General features: G+C 32.8%; 1 protein-coding gene and 1 pseudogene across 1 annotated transcript; one reads left to right on the top strand and one right to left on the bottom strand.

The window, feature by feature from the left end:
- Positions 1 to 2444: 2444 nt before the first annotated feature.
- On the top strand, positions 2445 to 4405 carry LOC128184011 (uncharacterized; annotated as a pseudogene).
- Positions 4406 to 10598: 6193 nt separating this feature from the next.
- LOC128185271 (lysyl oxidase homolog 2-like) lies at positions 10599 to 14124 on the bottom strand. The gene is made up of 4 exons (XM_052854908.1): positions 14080 to 14124; positions 13665 to 13764; positions 11405 to 11560; positions 10599 to 10771 (listed from the first exon to the last, which is right to left on the bottom strand). The coding sequence occupies exons 1-4, from the start codon at positions 14122 to 14124 to the stop codon at positions 10599 to 10601; spliced, it is 474 nt and encodes a 157-aa protein (XP_052710868.1).
- Positions 14125 to 14991: the final 867 nt, after the last annotated feature.

Raw genomic sequence — 14991 nt, 5'->3', positions numbered from 1 at the left:
CCTCACACGAACAAATTAAAAGAAGAACTTAATTAAAGAAACTTCTATTGAAATATTCCTTTTGATTCAACTTATGTTGCGTTACATTCAGTAACTAACTTGTTCGAAATTCAACTGAACATTGTCAATTTTCCAAAGTTGTTTTTTTCTACAATATTAGTTAGAGCCTTTCATCTGAAGCAGAGGGAATTTCAAATTAACCATATGGTTAGAAATAACTTTTCCTTGTTTTGATGATGTGCTTTCCTACTCCTTTCTTGCTGTAAGTAAGGCGAAACTTAGACTAAAGGCCTCGTAGAAAGTGATGTATTCTGAAAAATAAGAACTCAATCATTCGTTAACGGGGATATGCGGGCATCTTTTACATTTGAAGATAAGAATGTAAACATTTCTTGAACTGGCTTGTTTCTGCCCAAAACTGACAAAAACTGTTGCCAAAAGATATAAAGGCACTGAATATAATTTTCTACATGTTGTTTTGTATGCAAATTATGCGTAAAAGAACAGGCCAATGCCTTTTTAATCACTTAAGACAGCTGTCGAACTAAGCAGATATTTAATTGATTTAAAGAAAATATAAACATATATTTTTCAATAAAATTATAGCTCTAATATACCTTCATAGCCACAGACAAAAATATCTCTTGCAATGGTTTTTGAGATTCATTTTAAGAATAGGATACCCTCATTTGAGAGAAAGTCTTAACTTAAATAAGCAAGCAAGCTTTGATCAACAAATGGTTGTAGAGTGAACGCTATTGGCTTCTTTTCATATTTTTTCATATTTTTTAATCTAAAATTTTAGTCTAACAACATGCAGTTAAAAGGAATTTGAAAATGCACTGCTCTCCCTTTGGTTGCGTAATTTGCATACAAAATAACATGTGGACAGTCTTTATTGCTTTTGTATCTTTTGACAACAGTTTTAGCAAGTTTTGGACAAAAACTAACCAGTTTAGAAAATGTTGACATTTTTCTTCTCAAATGTAAACGATGGCCGCACATCCCCCTGAACAATTATTAATATTTACATTAGCAAATATGTTTCCTTACATGAATTTATGGAGTACCGAAAACATTCAATTCTGAGGGAATGTTTTATATTCATTTTATTTTCATTTAACATTGATTGTAGCAGGCGCTTATGGCTTGACGGTAGCATTATTTTTACAATAAAGCTACATCCGGTAAGGATATGTAAATATACAATAAAATATGTTCAAACCATATGTAAACCTCAACATTATAGAATAACTTACCGTTAATGTAACTATTTATTATAGGTGTTTTAATACACGTTGCTACTTTATAATTTGATTATTGTTAAATCAATTTTGAAGACATGTTTACATATTCAACAAGTTGATTTCCTATTTTTTTCACTGTAACTTTTCGATTTCATCAAGTTAGTTTGGAAATGCTTTTCGGTGAAACATAGGAGGTAATGTTGGTCTTAGGCGAACACTGTTCATAATGTCATGAATTGGACGACACGAGACATCTTTACTACTATATTGCAATAATAGACTCGAATTTTGAGAGAGATCGGCAGAGTTCTGTCCTTTTTTTAATATATTTTAAACATCATTGGAACTTGAAGATTGCCAATATGTTTTTATCTTTCTCAATCAAACTTCGCTAAATAATAATCAATGAAAATTCCTTTGAAAAATCCGGAAATCATCTGGATTTTTTAGATTTTATAATCATGCGCATTCTATTACATATCGTCTTTCGGCTCTACGAGGGTATCATGTAGCATTATATCCGAGTGCAGCGAGGCGTTACTCAATTCAAAGAAGTTAAAAATGACCTGTGTGACGTAAACACACCTGTGGTCAGTGGTATATAAAGCACAGCTCCACGTGCCGAAATCATTCTTTTTCTCTGAGCGGCGTGTGTTTATACCTGTACAACAGGTAAAAATCTAATAGCGGTGTGTATTAAAACTTAAAACGTTGTTCAAGTTTCTTGTATTGTTTCTGCTGTAAAACAGCTACCTTACTTTCATCTACGTAACGTTATACTGGTAAGGCAAGTTAATAAAAAGTTGTGTACTTTACCGAATTGACGGAAAATCAGGACGATGTCCTGTCATTCATGGGAAGCGACCATGAGAATTACTCAGATATAGATGAATTGTTTGGCGATAAACCCCGGACACGAAGTGTTACGGAGGACACAATAACTAATGCAACAAATAAAAGAAACGCAAAGCGCAGACCTTATCTTCAGCGAGTGCAAGTGCACTGCCACCACGGGTGACAAAACAATCTAAAAAATCAAAAACTCAGTCTGAAAGTGTTCAAGAATTTAATGTTGACGAGCTCAAAAATCAATTAGGGATAGATAAAATCTTACAATCTATTTCTTCCCTCACTGACACTGTAAAACAGTTGGGTAGTTTCAATAGTATGGCACGTAATGCGTGCAATGTAAATGACATGCGGTCAACCGAAACTACGGTGCGCACTTCGGGTAATAATTCTCCCGGTAATTCCACACAAAATGTACCTAATAGACCGCTAAGAAATTTGGTAAAAATACCTGATTATGATTCACGACAGACTCTTGATGACACCCCCGATGATTTTGACTTTGATTTTTCTTATTTGAATGATCAAATTTCTCCTTCTATTGAAGGTGTTGACCCTCAAAAAAATTTTAAGGGGTTTTTGAATGATGAATCAATCCAGATAACAATTGATAACAATGATTTGGATATCCTACAATTAAATGCAAATGAAAAAAACTGATCCAAAAGTAAACGAAGCACTTGGAAAAGCTGTAAATGCAGCCATCTCTATTAAATGTAGCAAAGAAAGCATGGTTGATTGAGAGAAATAATATAACAGACCAGAAAACTGTAATTTATTGAAAGTTCCCCGGATCAATAAAGAAATGTGGGATGCCGTGAACAAGCAGGCCCATTCAGATGATCTCACTTTGCAAGTAATACAAAACTCTTTACGCGGGGGTGTTAAGGAAGCATATGGAATCTGAGTTACATGTAATTCCGTGAAATCACAAATCTTAGTTATTATGTACATATTCAAATATCTAAGCAACGAAACGTAGATCAAAAACAGATAAAAAATACTGTAGACAATTTTTTTCCAGAAATTAGTTGGTATTACGTAGATTTACACATTGATGACGTCATGACTAAAAGTTGAATGCCGTGTGAATTTGATCGGAAAGCATTGTAAACATATTCAAAATATAACTAATCTAAGAACTCTAATAAAGTATTGTGGTGTGATTTATTGAGAATTGATCATCAAAATACTGGGGGATATGTTAGTTTTATCAATCATTTGCTAAAAGGTATGTAAATTTGCTTTTCTTTCTCGGCCAGGCTTTCCTCTGTCGTTGTTTACGATATTAAAAACCGACTAGAACAACACTACCCCGTATATATGGAACTTGAAATTTTATACGTATCGTCAGTTTAATCAATGCTTAAATTGAAAAGTGCTGCTAGAATCCCATGTTGTGTGTTGTTTTGATGCAATTTGCCGTTTTCCGTGCAAACTATATAAAAGTTGGGAAGGTTTTATGTAAACCGGATTAATAACTTTATGATAAGGAAAAACATAGGATTTTAGCAGCGGTTTTGATTAAACTGAGATTTTGTGCTTTCATTTGGTATGTTTATTTCATTTTGGAAACCGCGGGGTAGTGTTGTTCTATCTCATTTTATGTTAAGGAATATACGTAATCTATTTATAGTTGTCACGTGATAATGCACCAGTGTGGCAGTAATGTACTACCCGATTTTACTGCACTGACATCTATTTCAAAGGACAATACTAACTTTTTGATCTTATTCAAAATAATTATTTAATTGTACGATTTTGAATAAAACAGTCAAAATAAGACGGTAAATTGCCCATATGCTTCCTTAACACCCCCGCGTAGCCACGGGTATGATACCTTTAATACAGATGGCTGATATGCTTGTAAATAAAAAAGAACTTGAGCCCCAGATTTGTAAAACGATGTTGGCTGATTCAATAAGTATGCTTGGCAATGCTTTCTACAATGTCTCTATGAAAAGAAGAAATGAAATATAAAACGTTTTGAATTTTCGGTATGCAAAATTGCTTCTTCTAAAATCCCGGTTCCTGATCACTTGTTTGGAGACAATTGTGTTTCCAAACTTAAAGAAATGGGTGATATAACTAAGCAACAAATTGGAATGAAATCGAACTATGATGCAAAATTTAAAAATACAACTCAAGCAAAAAACTACATGTCAAACCAAGGGTATCAACCCATCCAATACCCATACATAGGCAAAAACCGCCAGTATTCATCATACCCTTCCCAGAGAGGCAGAGGCCAAAGGGGACAATTCCAGTACAGACGTGCAATGAAAAAGCAATACTGTTACAACAAGTAAAGGTGAGAAAACTGAATAAACCTTACTGGAAAAAATTTACAAAAGACGAATGGATATTAAATATAATTGAACCAGGTTATAAAATAGAACTTTTTCAACAACCTCTTCAAACATTCTTTCCGAAACAAATTCAATTAATGCAGTAGAATCTGAAATGGTATCAAAAGAAGTAAAACAGTTGGTTGATAAAGGTGCTATTGAAGAAGTAAAAAATATTTCGGATGCTTTCATTTCAAATATTTTCCTTGTACCGAAAAAAGATGGTAATCTTAGGCCAATCATAAACCTGAAATATTTGTTGAACATTATCATTTCAAACAGGAAAATTTGACATATGCTTTAGAATTGATTCAGAAAAATGATTATCTTACTTCAGTTGAAGTAAAGGATGCATATTTTAGTGTCAGTGTTCACCCAGACTACAAGAAATTTCTAAGTTTTTCTTGGAATGAAAAATTTTACAGATTTGTAGTACTTCCTTTCGGATTAACATCATGTCAGAGAATATTTACAAAGATATTGAAACCTGTTTATGCATTTTTAGGGAAAATGGCGTAAGATGTTGTTATTATATTGATGATTCCCTGATCATGAATCAAACATTTTCTACATGTCAAGAACGAACAAATATAGTTATGTCAGAATTAAACAATCTTGGCTTCACAATAAATGATAAAAAATCTATAACCATTCCTTCACAGAGAATTGTTTTCTTTGGAGTTATAATTGATTCAGTTGAATTCAAAGTTTATTTGACAGATGAAAAAGTTGAAAAGATTTTAAGACAAAGTCAATTAATTTTGTCTAATCCAAGAATTCAAATCCGGCAATTGGCCTCATTGATAGGTTTATTGGTTCATGCTTGTAATGCAGTTTTCGAAGGACTTTTGCATTACAGGACTTTAGAAAGAGATATTGATCAAAATGTAAAATTGAATTGTGATGATTATAATTCTTTCATGAATTGTTCTGTTGAAAGTATTAATGAGATAAAATGGTGGTGTAGAAATATACAATCTCTAAATAGAAAAGATATTAGATCAAGACCAATTGATTTTGGGGTTGAAACTGATGCATCCTTGCAAGGTTGGGGTGCTAGATTTGAAAACAAATTGACAGGAGGTAGATGGACATATTCGGAATCATCATATCATATCAATATTTTAGAATTAATGGCCGTGTATTTTGCACTAAAATCATTTTTTAAAGAATACAGTTCAATACATATTTGTTTCAAAACGGACAATACAACTGTCGTTCCTTACATTAACGCAAAGGGTGGCATGCATTCAAAATAACTTGATGATCTTTCAGGAAAAATATGGAATTGGTGCATAAAAAGAGAAATTTTCATTTCTGCCCAATATTTGCCCGGATGTGAAAATACTTATGCTGATTTACTTTCTAGGCAATTTGCTGATTCTACAGAATGGATGTTAAAACATGATATTTTCGTGAGAATTTGTAAACAATTTTTTAATCCAGACATAGATCTTATTGCTTTTCGTATAAATAGACAAATGAGAAAGTCTGTTTCCATATATTATTCCACCTTTTAAATTAATTGGTAGGATAATTAATAAGATTTTAGAAGATAGAGTTAGACAGGCAATACTTTTTGCTCCGTTATGGAAAACTCAAACTTGGTTTCCGCAACTTATGTCTGTTTTGATTTCTATTCCTGTTAGAATTCCTCGACACAAGGATCTCTTAGTGATGCCACACTCAGGAGAGCTACGTCCACTCCGCAAGATAACTCTAACCGCCTGTCTTGTATCAGGAGATCCCTCTATGACAAAGGACTGGCAAGATTCGATAGTGACATCATTCTTACTTCCTTACGTCTGGCCACAAACAAATAACACCAATGTTGCTGGCAAAAATGGATACTTTGGTATTCTAAATGGAAAACCAATCCCTTTTCAGCCTCTGAAGAAATAGTTGTAAAAAATTTTATTTCTTTGATGAGTAATAAAGTTTTATATTCTGTTTTGAATATTCATAAATCAATGTTGATTAACACTTTGCCATATTTTGGTGTTTTATGGGTTAAGGAACCATTATTACTTCCAAAATTAATGAAAGGATATTTAATTTGAATCCAAGTAGACCAAAAGTGAGAACATCATGGGATGTATCAAAGGTTTTGTGGGGGTTTTTTGCGCAATTTAATGCCAGTACATGAAATATCTTTACGTTTGTTAACTTTTCAATTAATAGCTCTTATTGCGCTTATAACAGCTTCAAGGGCCCAGACACGTTTGGCTCTTGATTTGAGATATATGTCAGTGTTTGCCGATAAGGTTATTTTTCAAATTCAGAAGTTATTGAAGACATGTAAACCTGGGACTCCTGTACATAGAGTTGTTTTACATAAATTTTCTGATAACAGACTCTGTGTGGTTTCCACGTTACATGAATATCTAAAAAGAACCAAAAACAATAGAAAATCATCTACATTATTTGTTTTCTACAAAACATTCAATCCTGTTTCAACATGTACATGTACGTTAGCAAGATGGCTGAAAAATGTCCTAGAACTGTCAGGAATTATGAACTTTACTGCACATTCCTTCCGTGGAACTTCCGCTTCGGTGGCTTATTCGTCAGGTGTATCGATAAAAGAAATTATGGATGCAGCAAATTGGTCCTCATCAAAGACATTCTTTAAGTTTTACTATAAAGAAGTGAATATAGCTGGATGTGATACTGATGGACATTTTGTGAATACAGTGATAAACAACTGACTGTTTGATGATGGTGTACTCTTTTTACATTGTTGATAAAATTAATTAAAATTGTAATAAAAAATTACTCATTGTAAGGTTATGATACGTATGAATTTTGATATTGAATAAAATGTGGTTTCTTTCGACTTTTATTTTATGTTTAAATAATTATTGAATTTTTTTAAATAATGTCTTTATTCTAAATATTTTGTTTGTGACCAACTCTTTAAATATGCTACATGATACCCTTGTAGAGCCGAAAGGCGATATGTAATAGAATGGACCCTCCTCCAAGCATCCTTTAGGATGTAAAGGATGAGGGTCATTCTATGTAATGAGCCTGCGGCTCAAGATGGTATCATGTACCCAACCCGAATTGATAAAACTTTGAGGAAAATTACCCTCACAATTTATATTCTTGGTTGTCACAAACAAGATTTCAAGAATGATTTCGGCAAGTGGAGCTGTGCTTTATATACCACTGACCACAGGTGTGTTTACCTCACACAGGTCATTTTTAACTTTTTTGAATTGAGTAACGCCTAGCTGCACTCGGAGATAATGCTACATGATACCCTCTTAAGCCTCAGACTCATTACATAGAATGACCCTCATCCTTTTACATCCTAAAGGATGCTTGGAGGAGGGTCCATTATATTCACGCTAAATCACGGGAAACTTTTTAGTTTATGTTTCCACAACATCACATTTGCATTGTTAAACTCAGAAACTTTTTTACAAATACGTGTAAATTTTCATTGAAAATTTGTCATATAATCTGTTCATAAATAGAAATACGGAAGATAACTATAACTCAGTGCATTTAATAAGAAAAATCCCGAGAGTTCCGAATGTCAATTCGAAGCGAGTAAAAATAGTTGGTGAAAAAGTGTAGATTTCCTCATCAATATGAATTAAATTTTTAGATGAAAGGTATTTACGGCCTCAAAATGGTTTGTTGTGAATAATTTGACTGTTATTTTTAATGCAGCTTCATTAATTTTCTCCAAAATCGTTTCGGAGCGATTCTGCAATTTTTTCTACTTTAAGGGTATATGGGAGGCATTTAAACTGTGGTGAATGCCTGTCCCGAGACACAATTAGATTATTCTAACTAGGCATAGTATAGTGAAATTAATAGCAGTATTATAGGCTTAAAGCTTGGTTATGTAAATGTCAACAATACGGTGTATCGATGTATCTATGTCGTAAATGTCCGATTTCATATGTAATGTCAACCCATGCACGCACTGGTCAAAGTCTAGTTTTACTTTAAACATTTTCTATGGGTTTTTTTCTCGTGAATATTTTTTCGGTCGTTCTGCTTCTTATCAGTTACCTTGCACTTTTACAACGTTACCAAAAACAATAATCTAAGTATATGTTTGAAAACATTTCCCGAGTACCATGAGATTTAGTGCAAAGTATTTCTCAATTAGTCTTTGTTAGTTATCATTTGTTCATGATTATATTATTTAATTTAAAAAGGACAATTGTCTCCACAACCTATTCTGGTAATGTTGAGTGTTAATGCATTCCATATGACAAACTTCTCTGTCACCAAAACAGTTAACTGGAGTGGGTTGTATTCAAATTCTAAGTACAATACCTTTTTTTCAGATTTGGTCATTTTCAAGTTCACATTGTTTGGACCAGAATATATAAGATATGGAAGAATCGTTCAAATATTAACATGGTGTTCGAGAAAAGTTTTGCTTTTTATAATCATTAGGAATTCATTTGGAATCAGCAAAATTTCATTGTTTGTGGTGTGAAACATGTTCTTAGATTATTTTTGCGTCGAATTATCACAAAATCAAAACCTGTCAAAAAGTATAAACATGTTTAGTTAAAATATTTCTTTGGGCCTTTTCAGTTTGATTATGATATAAAATAAACCAGTGTGAATACAAAACACAACGCCATTTCAACTAACAGAGAAGAAAGGTTTCATTTTGTAAGAGTGAGTTTTTAATGTATGAAATTTGATGAGAAAAATAAATTTTACCTGTATTTCCACATTTATACTAAATACATGGAAATAACAACATCAAGTAAGCATCTATGAAAGTTATTTATTAAAGAATTTGTCCCGCCAGTAAATTTAAGATCTACATAATACAATTCACGAAGAGAAATAGTCGCACCACTCGAGAGTTCGAAATTATATTTGTCATTAAAGACACTGTCTACAAGCATACGTTTATGAAATAAATGCAATGGTCCTTAAAACAACGTTGTTTGCAATATCAGTATTTATTAGCAACGAGCAAAGAATTGTGCTAAAGATGAAAATTGTTTGACTAAATTCGTCAAACTAACGTTCGCAAATTACTCCAACATCTTCGTAATGGCCGCAGTTTTGTGCAATAGAGTCAACATAATCACACTCCAGTATTGATATCTCGCTGGACAAACAAGCCACATTATCCATCAATATTTGCCCGCTTCCATTCCCAAATGCAGCACCTGGACATACCTGCAATGCACTGATAGGAAAATATTTGTCAATGTATGTTTGTGTTATGCTTGCACAATATACATTTAGAAATTATAATTTTGTTGTTTTTTTTTCAAACGGTTTTTCCTTTTAGCATTGAAAGTTATTCACAAATTCATATTTATGTATCATTATCAATATTTGACTATCAACTATCAGTTACACTCTTTAGCTATCTATCAACAAGTGTTGGAGCACTATTATATCTAGTACTGGCTTTAGACATTTCTTTCACACAAGAATATTACATTACACAAAAAAGACGTCATTTGGAGAACACATGTGAGCTAAAACAAAGGTAAACTAAAACATATAAGGATAATTGCTCTATAAATTCATCACATGTTATTTCTTCGATGGACACGTTAAATCGTTGATCTCATTAAAACCAAATATATTTCATGATGCTAAAGGACTAGGAATGAAACCATAGTACAAATTAACAATAGCGAAGTGAAAGTATGTAATTTGGATAACAGCGCATAAAATGTTCAATTTTGTAGAAAGTTTTGTAGTTTAGAAAAGAAATTGAAACTGTGTCTTTGTTATTTTAAAAAACTGAATTTCATGCCATATGTGTGTACTTTTATTTGATATACAGGTATAGGATAGAAAATTTTAATGTCATGCTTTCAAAAAATAAAAATAAATTGTACGTGATAGCACGTTGCCCTTAGGCAAATGTAGCTTTAGATAAAAATGCTCATTTTGCTTACGTTAATTTGGAATTTTAACAGATTTTTGCAAAAAACACTGCTTCGATTTTTTTTATTTGATGTAGTTACTTAGAATATTGATTTAGTCATTTATTTATTGTGTTGTTTTAATCGTTCAAAAGATATATCAGTTATTTGTAGCTGTTGTCATTTGAAAAACTTGCTTTGCAAACAAACACTGTTTTAAAAAAGAAAGTGCAGATTGGTAAATATTGTGAATCGATCAGGGCATTAACAAAATCACGCATTCAAGACAAATAAACGCTAAAGAACACGTACCCGGGGTATCCCAAACTCGAACAAACGACATTGGCATCCGCCATATCAAACTCATCATCACAAACAGTTCCCCAGAATCCATTTAGGTAGACTTCAACTCGTCCCTCGAAGGATACATTGGAACCAACTAGCCTTGTGGTTTCTAAAGGATAATGTTCAGCATTATCTTTAAATTCTTAAATCTTAGAACATCTTGGGATTCTTAGGTAAAGAGTATTTCAGCAGTAGTTTGTATTAGTCTAAAAAGTTTTTATGACAGAAGAAAAACAAAAAGTTTAAAGTCATTAGGATGCAATTTAATTCCTTTGCGAAGGTTATTAAAAACTAGTTGCTATCGATTTAATCTCCTGTCCCTTGAGCTCAATGTCAATGCTAAAACATTTTCAAATAAACGCTAACTTTTGCAAACTTTTGCGACACTTCTCGCCGCGAATAATCGCCATACCTTCGCTAATCAACGCAAAATGTTTGCGAATAAACGTGTAACTATCGCCAACTAATGCCAAACTGTCGTGTTATATCGCAAAACTTTTGCATTTTGTATATAATACGGTAAAACAATAACTGCTTTTCAATATCTTAGGGGGGTTCATTTGATATGGAAAAAACACGAATTATAAAATCGCTGGTTTAATTCACTGTACAGTGTATCTTTTTGAACAGTCTATAAAAAGATAAATAATTGAATTATTGGATTTTTTATCATACATTTTCCTCAATAGTAATTTCGTACATATGTAATTTGTTCATTGGCAAAAGATTAATTTTTGCTTACGCCATTCGCATTGGTAATCAAGAGATTCCCATTTCCCGCCAGGAGGGCAACATGTGGTTTGGATAAAACCATTACATCTGTAGGTAACTATATCTGGAGAGTAAGTTCGCTGGACAATTTTTCCGTTTGGTATACCTGGCGCTGATTGGGAACAATCTTTATGAATATAAAATAATGCGAAATATTAATCATTTTTGAGCTGCTAGCCAAGGATTTCTGATCTGCACCGCTCCTCACGAACTATATACTGGCATACCGTGCTATTAAAAGTCATGAGGGTTTGTTTTTTTTTCGTCATGTTATTTGCCAATTTATAAGTCGACAAGTTGAAAGTAGAATTTAATGCCAAATGTGTTCAATAAATGGGAATAATGCGAATGTTCCTTACAGATTTAATCTATTCAAAGACTATGAGCAGCAAATCCTTAATATATGAGTGCATGTCCCTAGTGATACACAATCAAATGCACTTGTAATTGCGCCATTGCCTTCTACGGTATCATAAAGTCGCAAACAGAAGGATCACCTGGGGAAAAATGGATTACAGCGATTGTGAATAAACAGTACGAAAACATTGTCGATTAAATTAAATATGTTTTGCATTTTTAATTGCTCGCACAGTTTCAATCAAAAATATCCAGACTTTTAATAGCGCGATAAGCAAGGGGTTCGTGAGGAAGGTGGAGATCAAAAATCTTTAGCTAAGGACGACATGATGAACTCACTCTTCTAAGCAGTGTGCGGACAGCATGCTAATCTTCCGGTCTTGTATGAAAGCAAACAAAAAACAAGTATTCCCTTTAAAGGAATGATCGGCAATAATGATATATTGATAGCTAGAAGCAATCAACATGATCAGTTTGATGTAAAATAATTAAAAAAGTATTTTATTTTTCAATTTCGCTAGCCAAGGGTTTTCGGTCCACTTTGCTCCCCATAAATGGGGAGCAAAGTGCACCGAAAACTCTTAGCTAGCAAAGATGTGTATTTTTTTTTACAAAATATATAGAATATTTTGAATCTGTACACCATAATTTCAAATTTTGAAATAAATTTTGGAAAAGCCGTTTGTAAACTCCTTGTCTAGTTTTATATTTTTAACATAATTATTAAACGTTAATGTATCTTCAGAATACTAGGTAGGGCTTTTCAAAGAGTATTAACACTTATACAAAGAAAGAGTTGTATTAAAATAATGTAATGCGACTTAAATACGTTTAATGCCATCATAACTTGCTATTGAGGTCGCATTATAACGTAACCTTGTTTATAAATCAAGCCGTCTTCCTAGCTGCTATTATGCAACATCAATAGGTCGAGGTCAGTTCATGGAGCATCTTCTTATGATTGAGGTCATTGTCAACTGCATTACTGAATGAATCTTTTGATCACAATTCTTACGCCTGAGACAAAATGTGTATTCTTGAATTAAGAGGTCGAACTGTATTTTATGTATGTTTGCATCTCTAAAGGTAAATGAATTGAAATAAAACGGAGTAAAATGTTATATTATGAACACTAAACCAATTTCAAGTTTTTATAACAACTACTTATGCAAACAGAATGTGTGCGCACGTGGAAGCATTTGCCTGATGCCTCATATGGACACAACTGTAATCGGTCGAAGCCGATCACAAAAAGAAACACTTGCTTAATATGAACACTGTCACACGCGACACGGTCTTTGAGATAGAGAGATGAAATACAGTTCAATTCAATATCAATTCTAACAGAAATAAAACATTACACAGTCCATAGAAATATATCTTTTGTATATACATTTCTTTACAGTTTTATCAATATACATGTATAACGTCAATGTCATTTATAATTCTATTGATAGCAAAATTAAACTGTCTTTCACTCATGATCTAACAATCAAAAGGTACGTTTGTAAAATCTTTCAATCTGTGATGCATGTATATTCCTGATCGTATATAGTACCTTTGCACATTTTGTTTTAAGATCCACTTCCTTAAAGAATGATAAATTGGACTGACTTCATTTTATTTATTTTTTACAATATTAATTTTATTATGCATGTATTTCTGGATTCTGTACACGTATTATATTTAGCGTTTACAATACTGGGAGAGAAATGATTTTGCAACGAATTAGCTCGGGATTTTATATCCGGAGTTCTTTATTTGTTTATTTACATGTATTTATGTTCATGTTTGACATTTAGCAAAGTACTAGAGTATGCGAAAGCCAGCACCACTAAATAGACACACAGCGAAATGTAAAACGTTTACAGTACCTGTTTCAATGCAAACTTTCTTATTCCCGGGCATTGTAATACATGTGGAGATATTGTTGCAAATCTCTTCTCCGCAAAGGTTACTGTGGTGGCCTGTCCTCTATAAAAGAATTAAACATACTGTTCTAGCCCATATATATTAAGGATTTTTTTTTCAAAGCGCCGTACTCAATCCCAATTATCTACAAAGAACATCTATCGAAAATCATTTATTGTGTTCATGACGAAAAATATTTAAACAACACATTACAAAATCTGAAAATCTTTTTTTGGATATATGTGTCCAAGTAGCGTAGTGGACAATGCACTCGCTTTTCACCGCTGCGAACCGAGTTCGATCCCCGTGATCGACGGTGGTTGTATGTGATAGGATATGGCGGTCGCCCGCTTGGACACATGGGTTCTTTCTGGGTACTCCGGCTTCTTCCCACATTAATGACTTCCTCGCTTTAATATCCATGCCAACGAGAGATAATAATATAAGTTGTAGAACTTGTTTATCAATCGTTGTAAAATAAATAAAGTTCAGGTAATTTTTTTTTGATATATGATATTGCTCTTGGTTCACAGTTTTATTAAAGAGATATTTTAACATAAAAAAGAACAATAATTTTTAAGCAAACTACAGTTATAGTATTCATTCTACTTACGACAATTTCGGTATAAGATCGTCTTTAAGCTACCTTTAAACACCTTTAAGCTATCTTTAAGGAGGACTTAAAGATGGTCATTCATCCTGTGAAAACGTTAGTTTCACAGGATGAATGACCATCTTTAAGTCCTCCTTAAAGATAGCTTAAAGGTGTTTAAAGGTAGCTTAGAGACGATCTTTAAGCCTCCTTTAAGCTACCTTTAAGCTGTATGTATTGCTTAAAGGTGGCTTAAAGAAAGCGTAAAGATGGCTTAAAGGCAGCTTAAAGACTATCTTTAAGCCACCTTTAAGGACAACTTATAGGTCCTTAATGTCCAAACTTCTTTAAGCCATCTTTTAATTCAATATTGTGCTTAATTTCCAACAAAATGTATTAACTTTATGAAAGAAAAGGTGTTAAAACGGTTTTTGTTCTAGAAAAAAAATGAAAAAAAAAACAAACAAAAAACCGGCCACGGCGAGAATTGAACCCGGGACCCTTAGTTTACTAGCATCACCACACATCCTAAGCGCCACGGCAACTTACATATATACGAGCGTTTTTATATCCTATATATCAGTGGATATTGAATCACTGTATTGAATGTGTTTACTTGAAAAGATTTTGACAAACCATTCAGTTTGAAACAATCAATTATATCTAATTTATAAATTACAAGCATGCATGTATTTAGA

This window comes from Crassostrea angulata, chromosome 5, assembly GCF_025612915.1.
Source record: "Crassostrea angulata isolate pt1a10 chromosome 5, ASM2561291v2, whole genome shotgun sequence".
Taxonomy (NCBI): domain Eukaryota; kingdom Metazoa; phylum Mollusca; class Bivalvia; order Ostreida; family Ostreidae; genus Magallana; species Magallana angulata.
This window is presented reverse-complemented; position numbering and strand designations above follow the sequence as displayed.